This window comes from Pleurodeles waltl, chromosome 8, assembly GCF_031143425.1.
Source record: "Pleurodeles waltl isolate 20211129_DDA chromosome 8, aPleWal1.hap1.20221129, whole genome shotgun sequence".
Lineage (NCBI taxonomy): Eukaryota > Metazoa > Chordata > Amphibia > Caudata > Salamandridae > Pleurodeles > Pleurodeles waltl.
In genome coordinates this window covers 1250874144-1250897548 of record NC_090447.1, presented here as the reverse complement: position 1 = coordinate 1250897548, position 23405 = coordinate 1250874144, and the positions used below count along the sequence as shown (strand labels likewise).

Sequence of the window (23405 nt, the reverse complement as noted above, 5' to 3'; positions counted from 1 at the left end):
AAGGTTTTGAGAGTAATATGTGATAAGTGGTGTGATGGTGGAAATGCTGCTGCTCTCTGAAGTCATCTGCTCACATCCATCAATGTGTTGGCCAAATTCAACACAAAAGAATCATCTTTGTGCCCAGTTCTTGCGCCTAAGGAGTCGATCTTCAGTTCACAGTTTTTGTCATGGTTCCAACGAATGCTCCAGTTTTAACCCTTGGTGAGGGAACCTAGTCCTAAACTTTCAGACTTCCTAATTTTCATTATTCAGCCAGCCAATGGTATCCTAAGCTTCGCCAGTAAGTGTTCTAGTATGTGAAGCTTCCACCTGGTTCAAACAGGGGCTGAATAATAATAGTAACAGTACTAATGATAATAGTAACAGTACTAATGATAGTAATATGTGTGTATGTGGTGCTTAATAGCAAGTTATTTTACTGTTGTATGGTACTTGATTCCAGCACCTTGGAAGGATATCACATTGAGTTGGCCATACCAGGATTCAGATGTGTGACCTGTCGGTTGCATCACATTTCAGCAGTGCTCGCTGAGCTATCTTGGCTAACACTTATGGTTCTGAGTTGATATCTATAATGATGTTGGGTCTTGTCAAAATGTGCATTTGTCATAACATTCTAAGTTATGGTTTAGTTGATATTTGAGAGAACGCCCCTGCAAAGTGAATCATTTTGAGTAGAAGGAATATGCAACTAACACATCTCAGAAACTAAAGATTCAAGTTCTAAGGTGGTTACAGAATTCCAGTTGTGTGTTCTTGGCACAAGAAGGACAGTATGGTCTCTGACATTATTTGTTATATAACCTGGTACGGTGCTCTTGTGATGAATGGTCAAACTGCTTCATGAGATTATTTAAATGGGTATATTTCAGTTACCTTATATTTTCTTATCTGTAGAGAATGAACATTGGTTTGCGAGCCTTCTTGGTCATCGCAGACAGCTTGCAGCAGAAAGACGGAGAGCCTCCCATGCCAGTTACTGGAGCCGTCCTTCCTTCGGGTAACACACTGAGGGTGAAGAAGACTTACCTAAGCAAAACCCTCACTGAGGACGAAGCTAAGACGATAGGTCAGTAGCCAGTGACAGTATTATTGATATCATCTCTTTACCAGCATGGCTTCCTGTCTTGCTTCCGTGCCTAAGAGTTCAACTCTCAGCTGCTTGGAAACCCATCCATAGACACTGGGAATATTTACTTATTTATCCATTTTAAAATAGTGCACATTGCATAAATGTGTCGCTTCCAGGTGCGAGAGCAAGAGAGAGGAGAGCAGGCCACGGGGGCGGGTGGATGGGGACGGAGAGGTGGAGCTATAATAGAAATGATTTCAGTAGTTTTCTGAATGCCAGGTGGTTATTGGCATAGCATAGTTGTTGGGACCAGTTGCTCGACAGGTGAGGTCCAGCCACAGGTGGTTTGAGTGGAGGGTCCGCTATAACTGATTGAGATTTTAGCAATGTTGGGTGATATTATGGGATTTGCTCAGGGCAGACCATTTGAAGTATGTTTTGGTAGGCAGAACGGTGCTGCTGTTATTTGGGTATCAATAGTAATGTTTATTTTGAGCAAGTTTGCTTGATGGCATGTGCTTTGGCCACTATTGCTAATATGGAAATTGAGGCTCAGGTCTGCCTTTCACAGGTTGCCTAGGTTGTCAAACTTATTTTTAGTTACCACAGTTTTTTTCCATGAAGGCTGGAGTGTGTGTAGGTGATGTAATTTCTCTTTAAGTGGTGGCCCAGCAGTATGATTTACGTCTTCGAGGTGTTCACAGGTAAATATGTATGTTATCTTCATAGGAGTTGAGTAGGAGCTTACGGGAGCAAAGGAGGCCCATAAGGAGCTTTATGTGAATGTTGAAGATTTATGGAGACAGCTGGAGACTAAGGTTGAGCTTTCCACTTTTATATTTATTAGAACCTGTCTTTGATAAATTATTTCAAACCATTTTGTTTGGCCTGTGACATGGGGCACTGATCGAGTTTGTGCAGGAATGACGTAGTCCACCTTATCAAAGCATCAAAAGAAGATCATTTTGCAAGGAGATCCATGGCCAGTAATTTCAAGGATAACATCACAAGCATGTAGGACAGCTGTTTATGTCCCATCTTTGGGGCAGAAGCCAGGTTAATTGGTGGCCAATATATTATTAGAAACCAGGAGGTTCCCACTTTCGCCAAAAATTTACAAATGTATTTGAGACCACTGATGGGGCAATAGTTCTTCTTATCAGATGGGATAAGTTTATTTTATTCTTAGCATTTATAGAGCTCAGCGATCAAGTAGAAGGTTATCCAGGTGCTAGGAAAACGTTTGTGAAAGCTATTTTGGCTGAAGCAGGTTTATAACGAAGAGATGTTTTTATGGCCTTGCCAATGGTAGTAAGTTCCCGTGTTTAGCAGCTACATAGAAGGAAGCCAGACTTCCCATCTAGTAGTGTCAGAATTTAAGAACTTGAAACAACCCATGAGAAGATCTGAGTGCTTGGGAATGAGGATTATGGACCAGTTTAGCACAAAGATAGATGGAGCCCTGATTGTGCTAAAGCATGATGAGCCATCCGAAGAATTTTGGACAATACACATTTGAAAATGATTAACCAATAGTGGACAGTCATATGAGGCAAAATGTGAGAGTGGCAAGGAAGTTTCAAAATAAGGTGCACAGCCATATTTTTAAATTCGCTGGAATCTAGAAAGAAAGTAAGCTGGAAGACCTAAATACAAAGAGTTGCAATAGTCTAACCTGAATAATGCCATGGGCTTTATTGCTACCTACCACAAGATTGTGGATAGATGAGAAAAACACTTATGCAAGTCACAGTTGGTGGAAACAAGAAGAACACAACTAGTCCCTTATGTGGTTAAGTAAAAATTATGATTAACCAGAAACCAAGATTTTGTACTTCCAGTACCTGGGGGTACCCAGTTTTCTGAGGTCACCAGTTGATCGATCAGAGAGTAGTTGAGTTTCAGGGTAAACTGAAATCTGTTTTGTCAGTGGGGATTTTTATAAAATTGATGTTCATCCATGAATCATTTCTATGAGAAAGTTTTGCAAGTTCGAGCAAGGGTTGTAGGAAGTTACGTCTGGCCAAAACAGGATCTGAGTCATGTAGCTCAGATGAGTTGTGCAAGAGGATAAACATATACATTAAAAAGGGTAGGGCTCAAAGATAAGCTCAGTTGTGCATACTCTTGAGTTTCCTGAGTTCAACTGAAAGGAAGGAAGATAGACAGGGCACGGCAATGCAAATTCAAAGCTGTCTAGGTGAGAACTTTATCCTGGGCACCCACATAGTATAGATGCTGTAGCAGGATATCACGATACAGTATCAAGTCACCAAGAGATTGAGTAAAACCGGAGCTGTTGAGTCAACCTGGACTACTAAGAGTCTTAAATCATCAAGTAGAGATATTAAGTGGGTCTGTGGAGTGGGTGCAATCCAGATAGCTGAGTTCCAGGAATTTATTGGTTTCCAAGAAAGATGCACACTGGGGAATGCACTTCTTTTTCTATAAATGTGGTCAACAAAGGCTACAGCAAAATGGGGAGGTAGTTACATAAAAACAGTGTTTTTATCAGGTAGCATCAATGTTTCTTTTTTAAATGGATGGAACACAGCATTGTACAAGTGACATGTTATCAAGCTTAGTTGTGACTGCAGTGATAACGTTAGTGGCTAACTGGAGTATGTGTGCTTTGACACAGGTCAAGGGGCGAGTCTGATTTACGGAAAGAATAAGCTTTCTTGAAGTATCCAGTTTATGCGGCTTGAATTCCGAAATACCGGATTTAGTGCAGCTCATCATATCAAGTGTAGTATCTTTTGTAATGGTCTAGGCGTATTTGAATAGAGAGTCACACATTTTGCTTATTGTGAAAGAAGCCATTGCACAAGACCTGTGAATAATTTATTGGCATATTACAACACGTTGGGCTAACTAAGTTAGAGACTACTTTACCACTTTTTTAATTGCTTTTGAGAAGTTAACAGTGTTGTCTGTTTCGACATGGAGTATGATGCCCTGACGTTCCTGGGTCGTTACTTATAGCTCCTCAATGATTTTTGGCAAAGGGAATATTCATCAGTGGCTTAATCAGAACATCATTCTCTTTCAGCTTTCTTAAAAGCCACTTTTGCTGTTTGGAGAATTTCTTTAAAAGAGGGAGCGGAAGTTTTGATTTGTAATTGCTGACTGTTTTGTGTGGAGTAATGGGATCTGCATTGTGTGTAATCCAATTACTGGAACTGGAGACCAGTTCTTCAAATGACTTGTTTTGTTTTGTGGGAGATTAATCGCAAGTGTCACAGTAAAATTAGCAGTCGAGGCTTTGTGCCGTGGATTTTTGGTCGTTTTTAGAATGGGTTAGAAAGTATAGGGGTAAAGAGATAGCCTAGGTGAAAGGTATTTCTGCAGTTTGAGGCAGAATCGGGGTTCCGTTAGAGATGTTAGTGTCCGACTGTGCAAAGAGGAGGTCGCGTGTGTGACCAGCCCAATGAGTGTTCTTATAAACTAGGGGCCTAACCTATTGTTAAGAAGGATTCTATTGAATGACCCCACACAGAATAGATTGGTCGATCCAAATATTGAAATCCACCAGGCATATGCAGTTAATAGAGCTGATTGGAATGAGAATAAGGTTTTCCCCAGATCTATTGCCAAAGTGAAACAAAACCAGCTTTTAAAAAAAATAAGCGTGCAAAGAATGCGTTTGAGTGGTGTTATTCCAGCGAGTGGTTTTTTTTTCTGAATAGGGTGACAGCGGTTTTTGCTTGGGTTGAGGCCTTGGAGGAAGGGCGTGGTGGAGTTTCTGGGTATTTCTGAGAATTCAAATGTGTGTGGCTTTAATTCTTCGGGTACTGTCTGAGGAGCTGAGTAAAGGGAGAGGCCAGAGGTGGGATTGGATCTGGTGTTTAATACTCTTGGAATGAAAAAAGACGTAAGGGCAAGCTCTTGGGAGAGGAATATGGTGGCTGTAGTGCATTGAGGGTTATTACAGTTTTGGACCACTTCTCAAAGACAAGGCCAGTCACAAAAAATAAAGAGGTCTACGTGCACAGCCCTTAGTGAAGATCACAGTTGGGTTTCGATTGATGAAATACAGGTGATATTCTCGATCACCTTTCTGAATGTGGGTGTGAGTGGTGTCTTTCTGTTTTCATGATGCCAGGAGTTTGAAACTTCATTGCTGCAAGAAAAACACATGCACATCATGGACGACAATTGGGTGTAGAAAGCGGTAGCAGCTGGTACCCATGCTTTGCCATTGGCACTGCCCTAGCTACATCTGGATTCTGGACTCTTCAGGATAGTGACATGAAGAGATTGAAGCAGATTATTATCATTCTGAATGTGGTTATTTTAGGAGTTTGGTCGTATACAGTACGTTGGGGAAATAAATATATAAAGCATGTATAGATAAGAATTGAGGGTTTCAAACGATTTTAAATGTTTTATCTCGGGAACATTTTATTCTATGTTATTTATGTGGAAGTTGTTTACAGGCAAGGTGTTCTATGCTGTGTAAAGACTTGTGGTCTGAATAAATATTTATTGAATCAAATGGACAGTGACCGGAGCTCTGAGAGCCCTTTCCACTTATATTTACTAACACGTGCCCGTACCCTAGCCTTTCAGCAGCGAATATTAGGCAAAAGGGTCCAGTGTGATGTCATCACAGGTCAAAAGGTGTGTGTTCCCATATCAGAAATCCCTCGCATTTTGGTCATTCAATGCCAAAAGTGTGCATTTGCACTTAGGTTGTGTTAAGTGAGAGTACAAGCTGTGCACTTTATCCAATCCAATAGGGAGGTGGATTATTCCTCTTTCTTCTTTTTTCTTCCTAGACATTACATTTATGCTGCAGCAATGTAGGTAATGCTTAAGGTTGTGACTTAAGCTGGCAAACATATTCAGCTTGTCTGCTAAAAATACTCCTTGCTCAATCAGAATGTACCATGTAGCGCAGCAATTAGCCTGTGGGCGCGGGGTGAAGGACCCATGACGAAAAGACTTCTTTTGCTAGATTTATCACCTGCAGAGATCTCTGATGTGGATGCTGAATAGGTCTTTATTTCCCTGCTACTCGTGAACGTTTGGTCAGGTTAGAAGCTGTGCCCTTGGGCTGGGAATCATAGGAACGGCTAGGCTCCCTTAAATGACACAGAGTGCCTAGATTCTCCTCAGAGTGTGTCACGCTAGATACATCTTTGCACATCATCATCCCTGTCCTCTCAAAAGCTCGCCCTCCAGTCTGAAGCATTGGGTATATTTAGGTCCACCCGGCGCTTTCGGCCAAGTGCAGGTTACTCTGCAAGGTACAACTTCTCATGGTCAGTAGGTTTCTGGTAGGAGCCTGGTTCTCTTGTTAAACTGCTGCACAGTTGTCATTTCCCAGTCATCCTCGGGGAGTGCTTGCAGTCTGAAGAATGTGTCATAGTTACCCGTAGCCTGTCGATGCAGTCCTTTCTTTATGTCATTTTTGTAGTCTAAAAGTAGGGGGTTGTCGGATGGGAGTCACTTCAGGTTCAGACACTTATGCGGGGTCATCATGGCCAAATCACGGCATAAAGTTTGAGTATTTCGACCCAAAGTAGGAAAAATAACAATTGCTAGGTGCAGTGCTAAATTTCGCCTCACACAGTGATAATTACCTTGAGTCCTATTCCAGACCATCATTTCTTGCTCACTGTGTCAATACAAACAGAAACCAACCGTATGCAAATTGGCCTTGATGCTGCTTTAAGCACTACAGAGCAGCTAAAGCCACGTCCGTGCAATAGTAGGACGAGCAATCCCAGACCCGTTTCTGTCTTGTTGAGCAATTAAGTTGTGTGCGATATGAAATTTAAAAAAAAACAGGGAGTGCACCTTGGGTCCTCCCACGCAGGCACAATTGAAATATTTGTTTGCACAGTTATGAAGTGTCTAATAATTGTAACTATTTGTCACTTTTACCTTCCCATCTTTTTCAGTTAAATTTAGGAAGCAGATACTGCCAACGCCTCCTTGAAGCCACCGTGTTGGATGTGCATGTCTGAAAAATGTGCTCATGCCTGTTTTTTGCATGTTTTGCAGGGATGTCCTTGTATTACTCCCAAGTCCGAAAGGCAGTGGACAACATGCTCCGGCACCTTGACAAGGAGGTGGGCAGGTGTATGATGCTGACCAACGTGCAGATGTTAAACAAGGAGCCGGAAGACATGATCACGTGAGCGCCACATACATCTCACACCATATATGTCAAGCCTGTGGGTTGCAGCATTGTTAGGTGATCGAAAGCAGACCAAGGAAGGAAATGCTAAGCTTTTCAGAATGCGTGTTATGCCAAGTATTTGGCAAAGCACGGTTGTGCATTTTTCCGTTGTGCACGAAGGGTGCAGGTGTTACTGATACGAAATCACACCTGGTGTCCCGTATGTGGCATTAAAAAATGCCAGTCTTTTTTAAAATGTTTTGACACATATGCTTCGTTTAAAGAATGTGCGCTTCTATGTGTGTTAGAGTTCATTTCAGTTTGTCTCTTTGCCTTTAATTTGTACTTGGTCATTAGGATTGTGTTCATCTTCTTATCTGTGTCTCTGATTCGGACTTCATTTTGATCTCTGTCTGGGTCTGAAATATTGTTTACAGAATCTGTTTTCCTTGCTTCTTTCTGTTTGTTCACCTTAGTTTTATAATTGTTCGGTGTAGTGTTCTCAGATTTTTTTATTTTCACGACTATTGCCCAGACTTCAAACACTTTTGCCATTCTCTGCAAAGCTCCTAAACTTTTACTATTCCTATGGCTCACCGAGTTCTGGTATCATCCATGATGACACCATTAAACGATGTGAAAAGTATTTCATATTTGTTTTAATTATCTTTATTGGCTTTTTTAAAAACAGATCTACAATCGGTGCAGGACAATAAATACATGCGTATAAGTGATTTCAGTGTTACAGTTGAGACTGCGTACATTCACTTCGGTGTATCAGGATAGGGCAATGGCGTAGTATATCACAGGATACAATTAAAACCAGCAAATACGTTGCAACCAAAATACTACATCACCCCCTTCCCCCACCCTCCACTCTCCATGTTTCAACAGTAGGTCCAATCATGTAATCCCAGTTCCCTTTCCTTATTCCCCACTGCCCCCCCCCCCCAACACCCTTACTTTCAGGCCTGGTGTGTATGATCTCTCCCCAGCCCCTTCAGAGAGTTCAATCATCCAGGGGGTCGGTGAGGGCCTACATTAGGTCCCCCTAGGCAGTCAGGTCATCCGCCAGTTTTTCGTCCTCTCTCACCCTTCCTATGCGCCTCTTTGGCCCCGCCCCACTCCAGTAGGTCTCGTTTCCATTCCTCTACCCTGGGAGGGGTCATGCTCAGCCACCTAATAGCAATCCGCCTCTTGGTTAAAACCAGGCCCATCATTAAGAATTTTCTGCTCATTTTCTTGTTCTTTTTTTCAGGGAGTAGATCAAGCAAGCATTGCTTAGCCATGTGAGCAACCACCCAACCCGTTATCATATTAAGCTGAGCTAGTATCTCCTCCCAATAGTGCGCTATAATCGGGCATCCCCACACAACATGTATGAAAGCAACTACATGATGACAGTGCACACATCCTAAGCCCTGTCCGGGTAGATCTCTTGTAACCATTTGAGGGAGAGGTAGACGAGGTGGATAAAGTTATGTTGTATCGATGTTTTCTGTACCCCATTATGTATATACTCATAAAATCCATGCGACTACAAAGACATCTTCGGTCTAAACGAGCCCATGAGCATGCTGCATCAATCAACCAAGCATTTGCAACGGGACCACAACAGGTGGTGCCCAAAAACATATATTTCCATATCCTTTAATTGTAGTTATTCCTCTCAAAGGCTGTCGATATCCTTAAATTATATCTTGGGCATTTGTCCGATTCACTTTTTTCTGATTTCGTTTTCAGATAGGGAGGATTGAACTTGCTGGAAATCCAGTTTTTGCCCTTTTTAGCAGTTAATCTCTCATTATGTTTTCCAAAGAAGGATTACATGAATGTCTCTGGGTGATTTATTAGTCCAGCTCCTTACCTAGTTCCGGACATTTGATTGAAGGAAGGGGCACCATTATAGCGACAAGTTTCCCAGAGAAAAAGTAACTGGTTGTATAACATGGCTTAGAGAACCACACATGACAACACTCTACTTTCCTGGCCGGATACTAAGTATGCATAAAGACTCGACTAAATTCGCTACAGCCAAATTACTTTAACGAAGGACAGGGTTTTATCAGAGAAACAAAATCTCTGACGTCACTAAGATTTTCAAAACGCGTCATGTACCCAAAGGTTCTGATAGCTAAGGCCATTTTTGTTACATTATACCTATTAATGTCTGGCTTCTTTCTCAATATTTTTCTCTGTTTTGGAAACTTTCATAAAAGAACATCTGGGGAATATTATACATCGTTCCTAGAGGGCGCAAAGGAAGTGCACGCGCTTTGTGCACCCCTGGGGAACAATGATATTATAGACGGGGCTGCAGATGCTTTGCGTCCCCTTCTGTAATACTGATAGCGCTGGCGCACCTGAGGCCCCAGAGCGTTCATGAAAGGGTGTTTCTTCATTTCCACAGGGGCGTGGTCCCATTCAAGGGAGGCGAACTCTTTGCCTCTGTGCCAGCGCCATATTATTGATGCAGGCACAGATGTAAACGCAAACAGTCCCTTAGGAAGCGCACTCACAATATGCCACAAAAAAGTGCCCCACTGTCATTGCGCCGCCTGAACGTAGCCCTCTGGAGGGAGGAATGGGGCCGCCATGGACCCCTCCCCAGCTACCCCCCCTGCAGGTGAGTGCAATCACTCACTGCACCCACCTCTGCAGGGGCACGCGCTCTTCCTTCTTAAACTGCAGGCATGCCACTGTGAAACATGTATTGACTTTGAAGCAGCCACCCCACATCTCAGTGGATGCCCTTTCCATATTCCCACATCCTTCACTGTAAATCATTCAAGTCAATTCAGCCATAAAACTAGTATCATCAGAATATTGTCTGGTTTCAGTAAGTAGGAAAGGAAAGGTACAGAAGTCTGCATTTTTCTCTATCGTTTCTCCCATAGTCATTCAGCAGGTATTTTCAAAAATCTTAAAAGGATGTCCCCCTTAAATGCCAGGCCATCATTATTATAGAGATGTTCCCTCAAATTGCTTGTAGGAAGTCGGCTATAGCCATTACTTGTCGGTCAGCTTCCTAAGCAAGTGAGGACAGTGTGTTAGTGTCATGGATTTGGGAACTAGACATCCACTTCCATATTAAACTCTCACCTTCCCCCGCCGCCGCCTTAATGGAACTGATCAGTCACTGAACTCAAAACCAGAGTAACCATATAGAATGTCTTTATAGCATATTTTGTTATTGGAATACATTATGCACAGACTGCTCTTCATGAAATGGGAAGTACCTTTGACAAACAACCGGAGAAGGCAATATATTCAGTAACACATCAATAAATATTAATATCAGGCATGTTTTCCTCCGAGGTTTTCAGACTGGCATAACAGGCAATGACAACAAAGCTTAAATTGTCTGTCAGCATGTTGAGCAATAGCCATCCCTTCCTCACCCTCTTGGCAGTCCCTGTAGACATCACTGTAATTCATAAGAAGAGGCAGCTATAAATAATATTAAAAGTCCCCGTTGTGCAATGCCCTTCTTCCCCATCCTGCAAGACACATCCCTCCCCTGAAATAAACACTTGCCTCCTGCCATTCCCCTCCCCGGATGCCCCTGCCTCCTTGAAACACTGTGCCTATTCACAAAAATAGGTGTACTCAAATCTATATTTAGTGCTGCACCTGGGTGTAAGCACACTTTTTTCTATTCACCATTTCTGAATGTAGATTTATACCGAGGTGTAGAGTTAAATGCCCCAACCTTTAAATCAGAGGATGGAGCTTTCTACAACAGGATTTGCAAGTGTTTAGTTACTACTAGTTGCTTTGCACGCGCACGTAGAGAACTCCCTATAGATAATCATTGTGAAATTATTGAAGTATTATTATTAACCTTTACAAATATTTTAAAATATGTTAATGTGTAATATAAATGTAAATAATATTACTTATTATTCTACAACCAGTACTATAAAATGTTACAGGAGATGAACTAATCAGATTCAATGTGTAATAATTAATGAATCTAAATATTTTAATTTATGAATCATTCTCAGCAATAGTTTAAAAAGCGCCCTCCCTAGCATTTTTATTCATACTTTAAAAGTAGTTAATTGTGTCAAAAGCTGTGTTGAATGAAGTCACATTATTTTTGTTTAATTTCTCTTTCTGGTTTCATTTACAAGTAATACAACACATATATTAGTCTTTTTTACTCCTTCTCTCGTCTCACACACACACACGCACGCATATTCAAATGCCAAAATAATGTAACTACTTTGGTAGATCTTATGGGGTGCTAATTTATTTCAATATTTACCTGTGAGTGGTCATATGTGATTCTTGACTTAGTCCAAGGCTGGGCTGGAGTACATGTGTACATGTTTTGACACCTTTATGGCTTTACTGACTTTAAAGGAGTAGTTTGTGAATAGTAACGGTCTTACTGTTTTGTGTATGGATGTTTGTATGAGCATGCCCCATCAAATCCCTTTTTAGATTTCCCTTCACTCGTCCTATGTAGTAGTAGATTGTCACAAATCCCAGCACTCCCTTGATCCCGCCCATGTTTACTACCAAAATGTAACCTACATGTGCAAAGATCTCTGCACAGAAAAGATAGGAGAGACAGGGTCTACAGCCATAGGGTTAGAAATAGCACTTGTAGTACATGAGTCATCAGGTACTGCAAAGTACCGTTTTTGAGTAAGGCCACAATGTCACCAAGCCACTTTCCTTCACCTGCCTTAGTGTAATCCTTCTCTATGCTACATTTATAAAAAAATATACCTAGCTTCCTGCTATTGTCACATTACTCCCATAAATCTCTCCTTCCCCATGTGCTAGGACCGCCTCTGCTATAAGAGCAGGAACAGTCACGTTCTGAGCATCTGTTCTGTCAGAATGACAGAGCCCTCACATCCTCGTCCTTTTTTCCTCTTCTCCCCCCTGATGTCTCCGGACTCGAGGAAGGCAACACCTCATCACCGGCCCATTCCCAGCTTCCCTCTCATCTGCTTGCCCAGAAGAACTGTGTAGATACACGGGTAGAGGATGAGATACTGGCAGCAGCAACCTCTTCTTTCCTTCCTCCTTTATGTGGAGGTCAGTGGGTGCCAGTGGAAGAGGGCTGCACATACTATGTTACATCAGCGTAACCTGTATGTACGTGTACCTATGAATCACAACCCCGCCGTAAAGCAGTGTAAACCTGTACAAGAGAGTTAAGGTGGGATGCAGTACTGGCAGGTTGCAAGTGCATGCTTACTTTTAAGTGACTGTCATTGAAGTAAAATTACAGCAGTTGACACGAGCTGCTATAATATGCTGGTTTGTGTAATGCCTGTCTATGGACTCCCTATTCAACAGTTCTCTTCTAAACAAATATTTTTTAAATAATCTACCAGTAAATTGATTATACTGGGAGGTCAGCCAAGTAGTTTCCGGGTGGAATGTGTTGTTAATCTACCAGTGTTTTGGAAAAAGGTGATATTTTATGAGATTTCTACCTTGATGACGCACAGCTATATTTGAAAATAACGTCTCTGAAAGACATTACCAGGCTTTCTAGGATCCTGGAAAGATGCATGTGTGGTTCACCCACCACCTCCTTAAAGTAAATTTCTAAAATATTGAACTCTTCTCCCTCCACATGCCCAGCCCCAGTGAAATCATGGCTAAATTCCTTCAGCATCTTTGACTGCCAACTATCAATTATTGAGTTCGCCCAATCACGAGGCATTATGCAGTAGGCAATGACAGAGGTGCTTCGACCAAAGCACCACAAATCCAAATAAGATTTTGTCGACGGATCAGATGATTTCAAACCAGTAGCCCTATTTTCTAGTAACTTCCTAATGACAAGTATAGCAAAAATATTGACACATTAAAAGCAGCTTTTGTAAATTTATATCTGCTCACTAATTATTGGTCTGCAACCTAATCTATACCATTTATTTCTACTAATGTACTGCCAACCCCTTCATATATTAAAAAGAGAGTGACTTTTACTCTTGTATGCAAAGTTGGTGTTGCCATTTAATTCTGTGAAGCGCTCTGACACTCTGGGGTCTCATCTGCACTATAAATAAAAATATGATTCTTTGTTTTTTCAAACCATATTTGGTCGGGGTAAACAATTCTCCCAAAATCTGAACCTAATAGAATGGACTTTAAAGTGTGTGTATGTATTTGTGTGTGTGTGTGTGTGTGTGTGTGTATATATATATATATACATATATATATATATATATATATATATATGTATATGTTGTGGTTGCCACTGTGACCACTGAATAAAGAAGACTTCAGCACGTTATGGAATATAGCCTTATAGCCCACAGTAGCGGGCTAAACCAGGCAGCAAAGGCCCCCTCCAACGTTAAACGTCCAAGTCGAAGGCGAGGACCTTTAACAAGGGAGCAGACCTTTAATGACCCTTATAGCCCAGCTACGGCGGCCTACTAGAAGATTCCGCCCCAGAGGGCAGAATGTTCGCATTAGTAAATCATAGGTCTCACTGAGCCCTAGAGGGGTGAAATCCCCTCGAGCTCCGTGAGGCCTTTGTTCACAGCAGCAGCTGTGAAGGACAAAACATTGGAATGATGGAGCTCCAGGCTAATACCAGCCATTAGAAGCCCAGAGCTACTCCATTGTCTTAAACGGAGCGCTCCACGTTACAATGTTCTAATATATCTATGTGTGCGCACTATTTACCTCTATTTTTTATTGATGCAGAAATTCTCTTTACTTTTCAGTGGTGAGAGAAAGCCAAAAATTGACCTTTTCAGGACGTGTGTAGCTGCTATTCCTCGGTTACTTCCTGATGGAATGTCCAAGCTTGAACTGATCGATCTGCTGTCCAGGTTAGTTTGTGATTTTTAAAAGTATATCTTTTGGGGGAGTTAATGGGAAGGCGAAATGGTGCATTAACAAAGTTCATAAGAAATCTCATAAATAATATAACCAATATATTAAATAAAATAGATTGTAGAAGAAGGCGAAATAACCTTTTACATTATGAAATATATTACTGCCTGCCATTTGAAATAGTATGATCAGGAGAAAAAATCAAGCTAAATGCTAGCAACAACATTTATTTGCAGATTACACATGATATTCTCATTTCTTCTATTTTACGTTGTTTAGAAGAAATTTAAATTAGCCTTGAGAGTACATGTATAGGCAAATTAGTTTACTAAAAAGAAAAACTGCTAATGAGATATTAGTACTTTTTCCAGAAATAATGTGTAGCTTTGAAATAATAATGCACTGCATTACAATCTGTGGCAAAATTGTTTTCACTGGGTTTACAGTGCAGTGTGTTGGAAGGTGTACTTGGATGTTGGGAGATGAAATCAGCTTAGTTCAAGTTGCCCATCCGATTCTCCATCCCACCTCTGCTTCCGGCAACCTGGACCAGCTTTAGGGCGGTGCGGCCGCACTGGGTGCTGAACTGGACTGGGGGGTGCTGACCTTAGGGGGGGCACTGTGTTTAGCAATAACTTTGAAACTTGAAATTTAAAAGCACCTGCTGAAAAGTTCATTGTGCGTCCAGTCTGTAGGAAGCGATTATAGTGTCAATGTTGCCAATTGTGATTAATGTTCTTGCTAGGGAAAGAGATAGAAGTTTTGTTTAACAGCAGCTTTGATTCATCATAAAGTAGCGTAGAGAGTTAATAAGTCTGCTGCAGTGAACAGAACTATGGGCCATATGTACGAAAACATTTTCCCATAGACTCAGAATGGGTAAAACCGTTTGATACATCTAGCCCTATATTTTATGTGAATAGCGGGGTAGATTAGTAAAGGTAGCCTTTCCAAGTGCTTTAAAACAAATGAATGTATGTGAAAGAGAGGCTATGGAAAGATGAGGGGCATTTTGCCGTGTGGAAGTGAGGGAATCGGATGCGGTGGTCATGGGGTGGGTGTGCAAAAAAAGACTATTGCACAGGACACCACCAGCACTAAAGCTGGCCCTGCCACCAACCCATCATACTCTTTTACAGATATGAAATTTATATGAAAATTTGGATGCCATCTTTCAGGAAATATTATTGCTTCTCTTTAGGTTGGTCAGGCCCATTACATGTAAAAACCCTCTTCTGCTCTCTCTCTTTGCAGGATGTATGTTGTGAGAGAGAATTAGGTTTGTGTCACTTGGTGTGTCTGGCTGTGTGTGCCCTAGGACAGAGGAAACCCTGCCAGCTCCTGTTGACTAATAGGTTTTTAGCTAGCCTGCCTGAAGTGAGAATACAATATGGTATCCATTAAATAGGGCTGCACAACTAGAGGTGGTCTGTATCTGAAAGGTCATGTGGTCTATGGACCTGGTATGTGTAAATGAGTGGGGGGGTTGAAAGTTGGAACTGAAGAACATTAATCACAGTCCTTCTTCCCTCTGGAGCCCTTACCTGGTAATGAGCCCCAATGACCTTGTCTGATGTGTCCACATTAGGTAGGCTGGAGTAACAGGTGGTGGGCTCTCTGGTGTATATCAGAGATGCCCAACTATTGCTACAGCAAAGAAGAAGGGTCCTGAATGATAACAGGAAATTGGTAGCGTTCTGTAACCTCTATTAGGGTTAACAGTCGATCTTGTGGACGGGACTATGCCCTTATGTAAGTTGTAGGTATGAGCTAGGCCTCCTGGGCTATACAAACAGTATTTCCCAGGGTATCTAATGGCCCACACCCTGTAACAGTGTGACTGTTGCTTGGTTGGGTCAGTCCTCTGTCTTTGTGTCAAGTTGCATCCTAAGGATTGTGGCAAATGGGCCTCAGAAAGCATCTGGAGGGAGTGAACCCCCCTTTTCTGTGCCCATGGGTGTTGCCAGTGGGACAGAGTACGCCCTGTCTGATGGTGAGTCCTGATGATGAGATCCTGTGCGAGCAGATAATTCCCTGCCACAAACTGATGGCATATCTACAGGAAATTGGTTAGCTATAATTCAGTGAGAAGTGTCTACCTACAAATTATCGCTGTGATTACACCATTTATAGGAAATAATCCCTTTGAGTCTTCCAATGGGCCAAAGTAGAGTGATACTTGTGATGAGTTTAGTTCACCTCCCTGGGTAAGTTTGGAGACAGTATAGAACCAGAGACTGTGAAAAGGTGGTTCACTTTACTCATACTCCAGAGTTTAACTAGGTAACAGTATCCACTTGTCTGCCAGCTAGTGTCTACAGGTAGAATTTAATTTGCTGTTCTGCTCTTTTGTTTACTGTGGCTAACAATTGTACTGAAGGCATCCAGTGTGTTTGACGCAAAATCTTTTGTTGATGAAACTGATGCAAGGCATTCTCTGAAGTGCAGATGTCTCTAGATCAGTGGCTCCCAAACGTTTTAGAAACATGACCCACTTTTTAGAACAACAGACTTTCACAGCCCAACCTCCTTTAATGGACATGACAGTTTTGAAATGTGGATAAAGCATTGTGTACTAACCTTTGATTAAACATTGAAATGGCGTTATGCAAATGACTCTCTGTGCTTAGTTTCTCACTTTTTATTTGTTGTCATGGGATTAATCCCGCTCACATATGTGATACCCATGTGTGAAGGCCATTGCTGAAGACATTTCTCTGTTTGGCTGACATTTTTCATGAACTCTGAGATAAACCTGGACACATGTACAGTAATTACCACCAATATCTTATCATGATCTTGTTGCACTAAAGCTTGTACTGCGAAGTTCCTACTCAAAAGGTTGACACTGTGTCATGCAGCAAACCACACACTGCTTGTTTACCCTCAAAAACACTTCCTCCCTGAAATGCTGAGCCTATACACTCCCCTACTCAAAAAGTGAAATATAAGGATTGGTTTCCATAGGCACACAATTGTAAATACTGATATATGAAAACACTCCAATTTTAAATTCTACTCAAATCTCGTTGGATATATTTGTCAACATACTGCGGGAGACGGCACCAGGTAGACTTGTATTTGCATGTTTAATAGCTGTATCAGTAAGCAGATCTAAAGTTAGTGAATGAAAGATGGATTTCAGTACTTGACACATAATACCAGACAATGCATTAGTAATAGTTAGCAAATCTATTAGCTAAATATGCTATTCACAAAGCCATGTATTCATCTAGATTTTGACTGATTGTTTAACCAGTGAGCACATGATTGAAATCAGCCAGAAAGGGAAAGGATAAGGTGGGGCATTGGAAACAAAGAGGTTGCAGTCGTCAAACAGATTATATTAACAAGCAGTGTACACTTTCCAACACTATGGCCCTCATTATGAGTTTGGCGGGCAGCAGAGGCCGCCCACCAAACTCAAACCATCAAGAGATCGCCTGTGCAGTTCAAACACCGCCAGCCCTATTTGAAGTTCACCTCCGGGCCGGCGGTGAACAGGGCCTTAATATTGCAGCCGGCTCGTAATTGAGCCAGCGGCAATGTGGCAGTGCGACAGGTGCAGCAGCACCCGCCTCACATTCCACTGCCCATAATTCTGGCAGTGGAATGCGTGACGGGGCTGTGCATGGGGGCTCCTGCACTGCCTATGCCAAGTGCATGGGCAGTGCAGAGCCCCCCGACTCACACATTCCACCAGCATTTCCATGGAAGTGGAAAAAGCTGGCGGGTACACCGCCATGGAAAGGCTGACGATATGGGGAATCGTAATCCGGAGGACAGCGCTGCTTGCAGCGCTGCCCTGGTGGATTACAACCGCCAAGACCACCAGGCTGGCGGCAACCTGGTGGTGGTCGGCGGTTTGACCGTGGCAACTCCGCCACGGTCATAATGTGGCGGTCGGACCGCCACCATGAGTCTGGCATTCTCAAGACTGCCAGACTCATAATGAGGGCATATATGTTTACTCAGTTACAATACACAATTCTGCTCAAAAGTCAATGTATCCCTTTTGCTATTAGTGTCATTATGAACAGATTAGTTGAACTACAGGTAAGTGGTTTAATAGCTGAATCTATATCCCACACAGTTAATACACTTTTTAATTGGGCTATGAGTTATTTGGTGTCCTTTGTCAGTGATTTGTTCAGAATCACATTTAAAAAAATGTTTCAGTCCATTAATTCTAAGTAAATTGCAGGTACATTATACATGGGTTAAATGCCTAGGGAGGCATACCGGAAGCAGGAACATTGTATTAAGCGATTCTGCCACAGTAACCTTTTTAGGGTCGAGCCTGCGTTGCATGCGCTCGCGCATGCGTTTCGCAAGGAGACTCTTTTGTATTTATGAAAGGGCTCGGAGCCCTGTCAACTTCACATCAGTTTTTTTTATTGGTTGGTGGGCTTCCCTAATAAAATCCGCTTGCTTTCATTAGTCGAAGGCACGCATATGGCATGCCTTTTCCGGTGGCTAGCCCTCCTCCAGCGCAGCGACCAAGTACAGAAAACATGCGAGGCTCGCTGTTTTCCATCGGGCTCGTGGACTTTTTTTTTCTCTAATTTACGAGCCGATCTCGCTTGGCAGAAGTCGAGCGCTTTACGTACTTGATTTCACTTTTTCGGGTTATGTACATAAATGCACTTTTGCCCGATAGGTGAAAAGTCAGGTTAGGAGTTTACAACGCGATCAGCTCTAACATGAGCAAACGCGAGACCCGATGCATTGTAAATGCTTGTTATGCATTGTTATGAATATATGTGCTTGCCGTTTGCTGCATTAGTTGCAGATTTTGTAAAAAAAAAATTGTTTCTAGGTCAAGCAGGTTAAAAAAAAAAAACACCGCCCAGGTTGCCTGCAGTGACAAACTCTTAAAAAATGTACCTGGTTACCTTTCATTTCCTAAGTGCTGTATTCATCCGTGATGCTGATAGTAGTGAGGTGCAGCATGCCTAGTTAATATGCATGCTGCAGAATATAATAAACTATTCTGCATAATTTGATCCTTCTTTGGCACATATTTCCAGTGGCCCTGATCAAAACTTTGGCCTTTCAGCCAAGGGTGCATTTTGTTGGACCAATTAGTAGTGAGTATTGTGAGCCCATTTGGTGAAGTGGGAAATTTACCAAGCATTGGCAAAGCCAATAGGTCTTGTCTTTGGGACCTACTGGCTTTGAAAGTGTTTCCTTAGCAATACTATACATGATCCCTTATTCTGTCCAGGTTGGTTAAAAAGTTTTTTTTTTTAAAGGTGCTATGACGCATTATACGCCCTCCTCGTTTTGTAGGTGTGTGCGGCACTCAAAATGGCACATGTACCTTTTTTTCAGGGACTATCAACACAGAGGGCCTGGGTAAGGAAAGAAGCAATATGGGGAGGAGAGAAGCAAAAACGAACAGCAATGTGAAGGATACAGGGCTAGAATCAGCACAGAGAGTGCAGGTGAGGGAAGTAATCTGGACAGCAAGGTATTTAACATGGGTGATACAGAGGAAAGTGGAATGCAGAGGAAAGAGAAGCACATAGGCTAGAGAGAGGAACATGTAACTCTAGTGGGAACGACATAGGCCAGAAAGAAAGATGGGGGAGAAGTACACAATGGCAATCACAGCACAGGGGGGGACAGGGCACGAGCACACTGTTGATAGACAATAACAGGGCTGTGGAGCGAAAGAGCAATACACAAGAGAAACAGCTGGAAAACACAGACACTCTTATGAAGTGCTTAACCAAGAACAAAAAAGTAGTGCTTCAAAAAAGTGAGCAATGTAAGAACATAAGTCGAAACACAAGAAGAGGAATTAAAGCCCCCACAAGACCTGACAAATAATAAACAAGCAAATCGGAGTGACAGTACCAGCCAGTGGTAAGCAATGGCGGACTCTAAGCCCAAAGTAAGCAGACAATAGGTCTTTTCACCAACAGATAGCTTCAGCTATCTGGTAAGCGAGCTCTAGAAAGGTGCTTTATTAACAATAGAGGTTGTACATTTTTTTATTAATAGTTGAATTTACTGACACAAATGTTGTCATTACACTTTAGTTCTGAATAAACTACAGTGGTGAATGGATTTGGCCCAGCAGTCTTTTTCTCTTGAGTTATTTCACCCACACAAATTGCCTTCTGTTTGGCTGATGCTGATAAAAATAAGTGAAAAACAATGATAGGGTAACAGCTTTATCATCTTGAACTGTGCTGATTTCAGGGGGATCCAGCTGTGGTTCTTGGGAATAGCCTTAAGCAGGAAAAAGTGCCCTCACTCACCAATAGGTGACATGCTTCATCATTGGGCTTTGCTCCTCGTCTGACGGGCCCTATGAGGGGGCTCTTTACCCGAGATCTTTTTATAGAAAAATTGACGAAAGTGAATGCAAGTAATGTGGGACTGGTATATATCAACTGTTTAAAATTTGCTAGAGGGACCATGTGGTAGAATGTTTAATGAAGATATGGGCCCCTGTCAAGGTTATAAACAACTACACGAGGAGAAGAAAGAATAATGCCTATCTCACCCTTACACAAAATAGAATCAAATCCCAGTGAGCCCTATAGTCTAGGGGTCAACTGCTTATGCAGTAGGATTGGAAAATCCCAATACTACCAAAAATAAAAAAAAGGTCAACATGTTTCTCACTCAAAATACGTCCAAAAAGATCTGGTCGCGATTTGTCAGGACCTTAAATAGAACCTACCTATAACTCACTACTATAATAAGCACATGTTTGATGGCCAGGAACCTGAAAAATTAAACACAAAGAGAAAATATAGAGAAAATTAACATGGACCCCAAAATTCGGTATCTTACCAAATCAGAAAGAACGTGTCAGTGAGCACATGAGTGAAAAACCCTAGTAGTGCTCAAGTGACCTGTGAATTATCACTTCTAAATCACACCAAAGCTGAGTTTCTTACCAGCCTCCTATTAGAGAATGGGCTCCAATGGAAAAAAGCAGGAGGCTTACGTAATCATGCAGATATATTCATCAGCAAATCTGGAATATCAGGAAGAACAATGGTTAATACATATCAAGAAGAGAATGCATACTAAGACTGAAAGTACCTTAAGTATATATGAGACCACTGTCTCAGGGAATGAAATCTAATATTCCTCGGGAAAATGAATAGTCACCTCGCATATGGTAGTAACCATTGTCTGCGTGATAAACACAAAACAACCAAACAGAAGGATTATATCAAGATGAACTGCTGTTATAAATTGTCTAAGCAATAATTAAAACTTCGGTGGAGTGAGTAGATGGCAGCTCCCACCATAAGCTAATACAGCCAGTTGAAGAAAGAATTTAATCAACCGGATTCAGCATTATATCACTGGCACATAAACTACTTGTTATTGTCTCATATTGTAGACACACGCTATAGATACATCCCGCTTCACCACTGCGTAAGGGGTGCAGTTGTGCAAAAGATAATCATAAATATCTACATACATTAGTAGTGAACCACGTAGGTACCAGGATTCATTGAGAGATAAGAACCTCTGTTGCCCCTATCGCCACTATTAAGGCTTGTGTTAGGTAGACAGTACAGCTTTACGCTACCGGTAGTTATCATACAACTAATGAATTATACAGGGCTCTAAAGGGGGGGTCTTAAGGGGTACTTACTTATTACAGAACCGTAGCTGTCGTCAGCACATACCCCTGCTCTGTGTATCCGGAATCATGCTCCGGTGCGCGAAGCCCAATTTTTATAGATAGGTAGAGCATGTTAGGCAAGCATAGAAATCAAAAAAGGACTACGTTAATAGTACAAAGAGCGCGGTCGCCATCCTTGAAAGGTCACACAGGACTTTGGTTAAAAAGCATAGACATAAAGAAGGGCCAATGTTGTACTCCTCTAGAGTAACGGTTGCCGTCTTGAAAAGTAGAAAAATAGACACATTAATTCAAAAGACATGGCTATGAATGTAGAAATAATTATAGGAGGAACTAAATCTACAAATCTATAAGTGAAGAATACTGGATCCCCAAAGTGTAGTAAGCTATTCTGAGCCCTAACATGAGGAAACAGATATAAAAACATTTAACAGGTCTATCATTAGCTCATATCTGATTACAGATCACAAAAATAAGTGACCGTTTTACAGTGACATTTTCACCAGAGGAAGAAAGACCTTTATTTTTGAATAATTGATATTCCATGTGCTGCAAGACAGACCTGCCACTGTGCAGCCTGGTGTGAGAGATTTAGATGCCCTTTTCTCCCCATCGTTTGCCCAAATGCTAAAGCAACAGAAGACAAAGTGCAACTTATTTCCTTTACCCATATGACTTATGAAAATAAAGCCTTCGGTGTTATTCTCGTTGTCCTTGAGGCACCAACAAAACCCATACCTACTCGTTTGAGGGAAGCAAAATATTCTTAATCTGTCCCATAGCATCTTAAATAATTAATGTCATGGTTCTAAAGTAGCGGTCCTTTCATAGATTTTATTGTGATTGTTTCTGCATACTATTTTATATTGGGTGGCAGTTTACAAAATAGTATCACATTAAAAGAGTAAAAAATAATGGATCGATTTGTAGATATTTAAAGCGGACCATGAACGGCACTCTTATTTTTCTGTATCCATTACTTTAATGCATGAAGCCCCCCAAAATACTTAATAATTTGTGTACAGTTTGGTGGGAATGGTACTTTATTCACCAAACTCATAATTTGCCTTCTCTGTTTAGTCAGGCGCCACTTTATATTTCTACCAGTGGCACCTGTATTTTCTCTGTGGATGGAAACCTTCGACATGTGGCCCAACACACATTATGCTGTCGGTAAATGTAACCATTCACCCAATTTAAAGTAGATGTTCCAACATACTTTTTTCCTGTTTGAGGCTACCAGGCAAAACCTGGTGATCATAAACAGGAAAACAAATAATAAATCCTCCATTCTGGGAGAAAACTGACTGTCAGGGACCGTAAAAAATCCAACTTTTGGATTTAGTTGTTGGAAAACAAAATACTTTGCAGTGTGGGTGCACTGAACATGGTGCCCACCCAGCAAGCTTCACTGCCTTCAACCGACCTGCTGTGGCGGCACCAGCCACAACCCAGAAGGCAGAGAGACCTTTAGGAGGAGGGGGAGATCTCTAAATCTGGCAGACTCTAGTTTGCCAGGACAGCAGAGTAAATCCATCCACTGTCCTGGCAGGACAGAGACAAGACCACCAAGGGCGAAGTAAACCCATTATTCCATAAATGTCACATTTGGATATATTCCTGTAGTCTTCAGCATGAATTTTTGCACAAAGCTAATAAAACAGATCATATTTGTCATATTATACAAAAGATGCAGCGCTAGTGTAAGTGCAGACTCTTCAAACATGCGTTTCCCATAAGTCTACCACCTAGATTATATT

At 41.7% G+C, this 23405-nt stretch overlaps 1 protein-coding gene across 6 annotated transcripts in view; it reads left to right on the top strand.

Moving 5' to 3' along the window:
* The window catches only part of FRY (FRY microtubule binding protein), a 598740-nt gene that overhangs the window by 344209 nt on the left and 231126 nt on the right, over positions 1–23405 (top strand). For all 6 annotated transcript variants that reach the window (XM_069205570.1, XM_069205567.1, XM_069205566.1 and 3 more), the window contains exons 15-17: positions 901–1072; positions 7088–7220; positions 13913–14020. In XM_069205570.1, coding sequence (XP_069061671.1) covers positions 901–1072; positions 7088–7220; positions 13913–14020 — 413 coding nt within the window. The remainder of the gene's footprint in view (positions 1–900; positions 1073–7087; positions 7221–13912; positions 14021–23405) is intronic.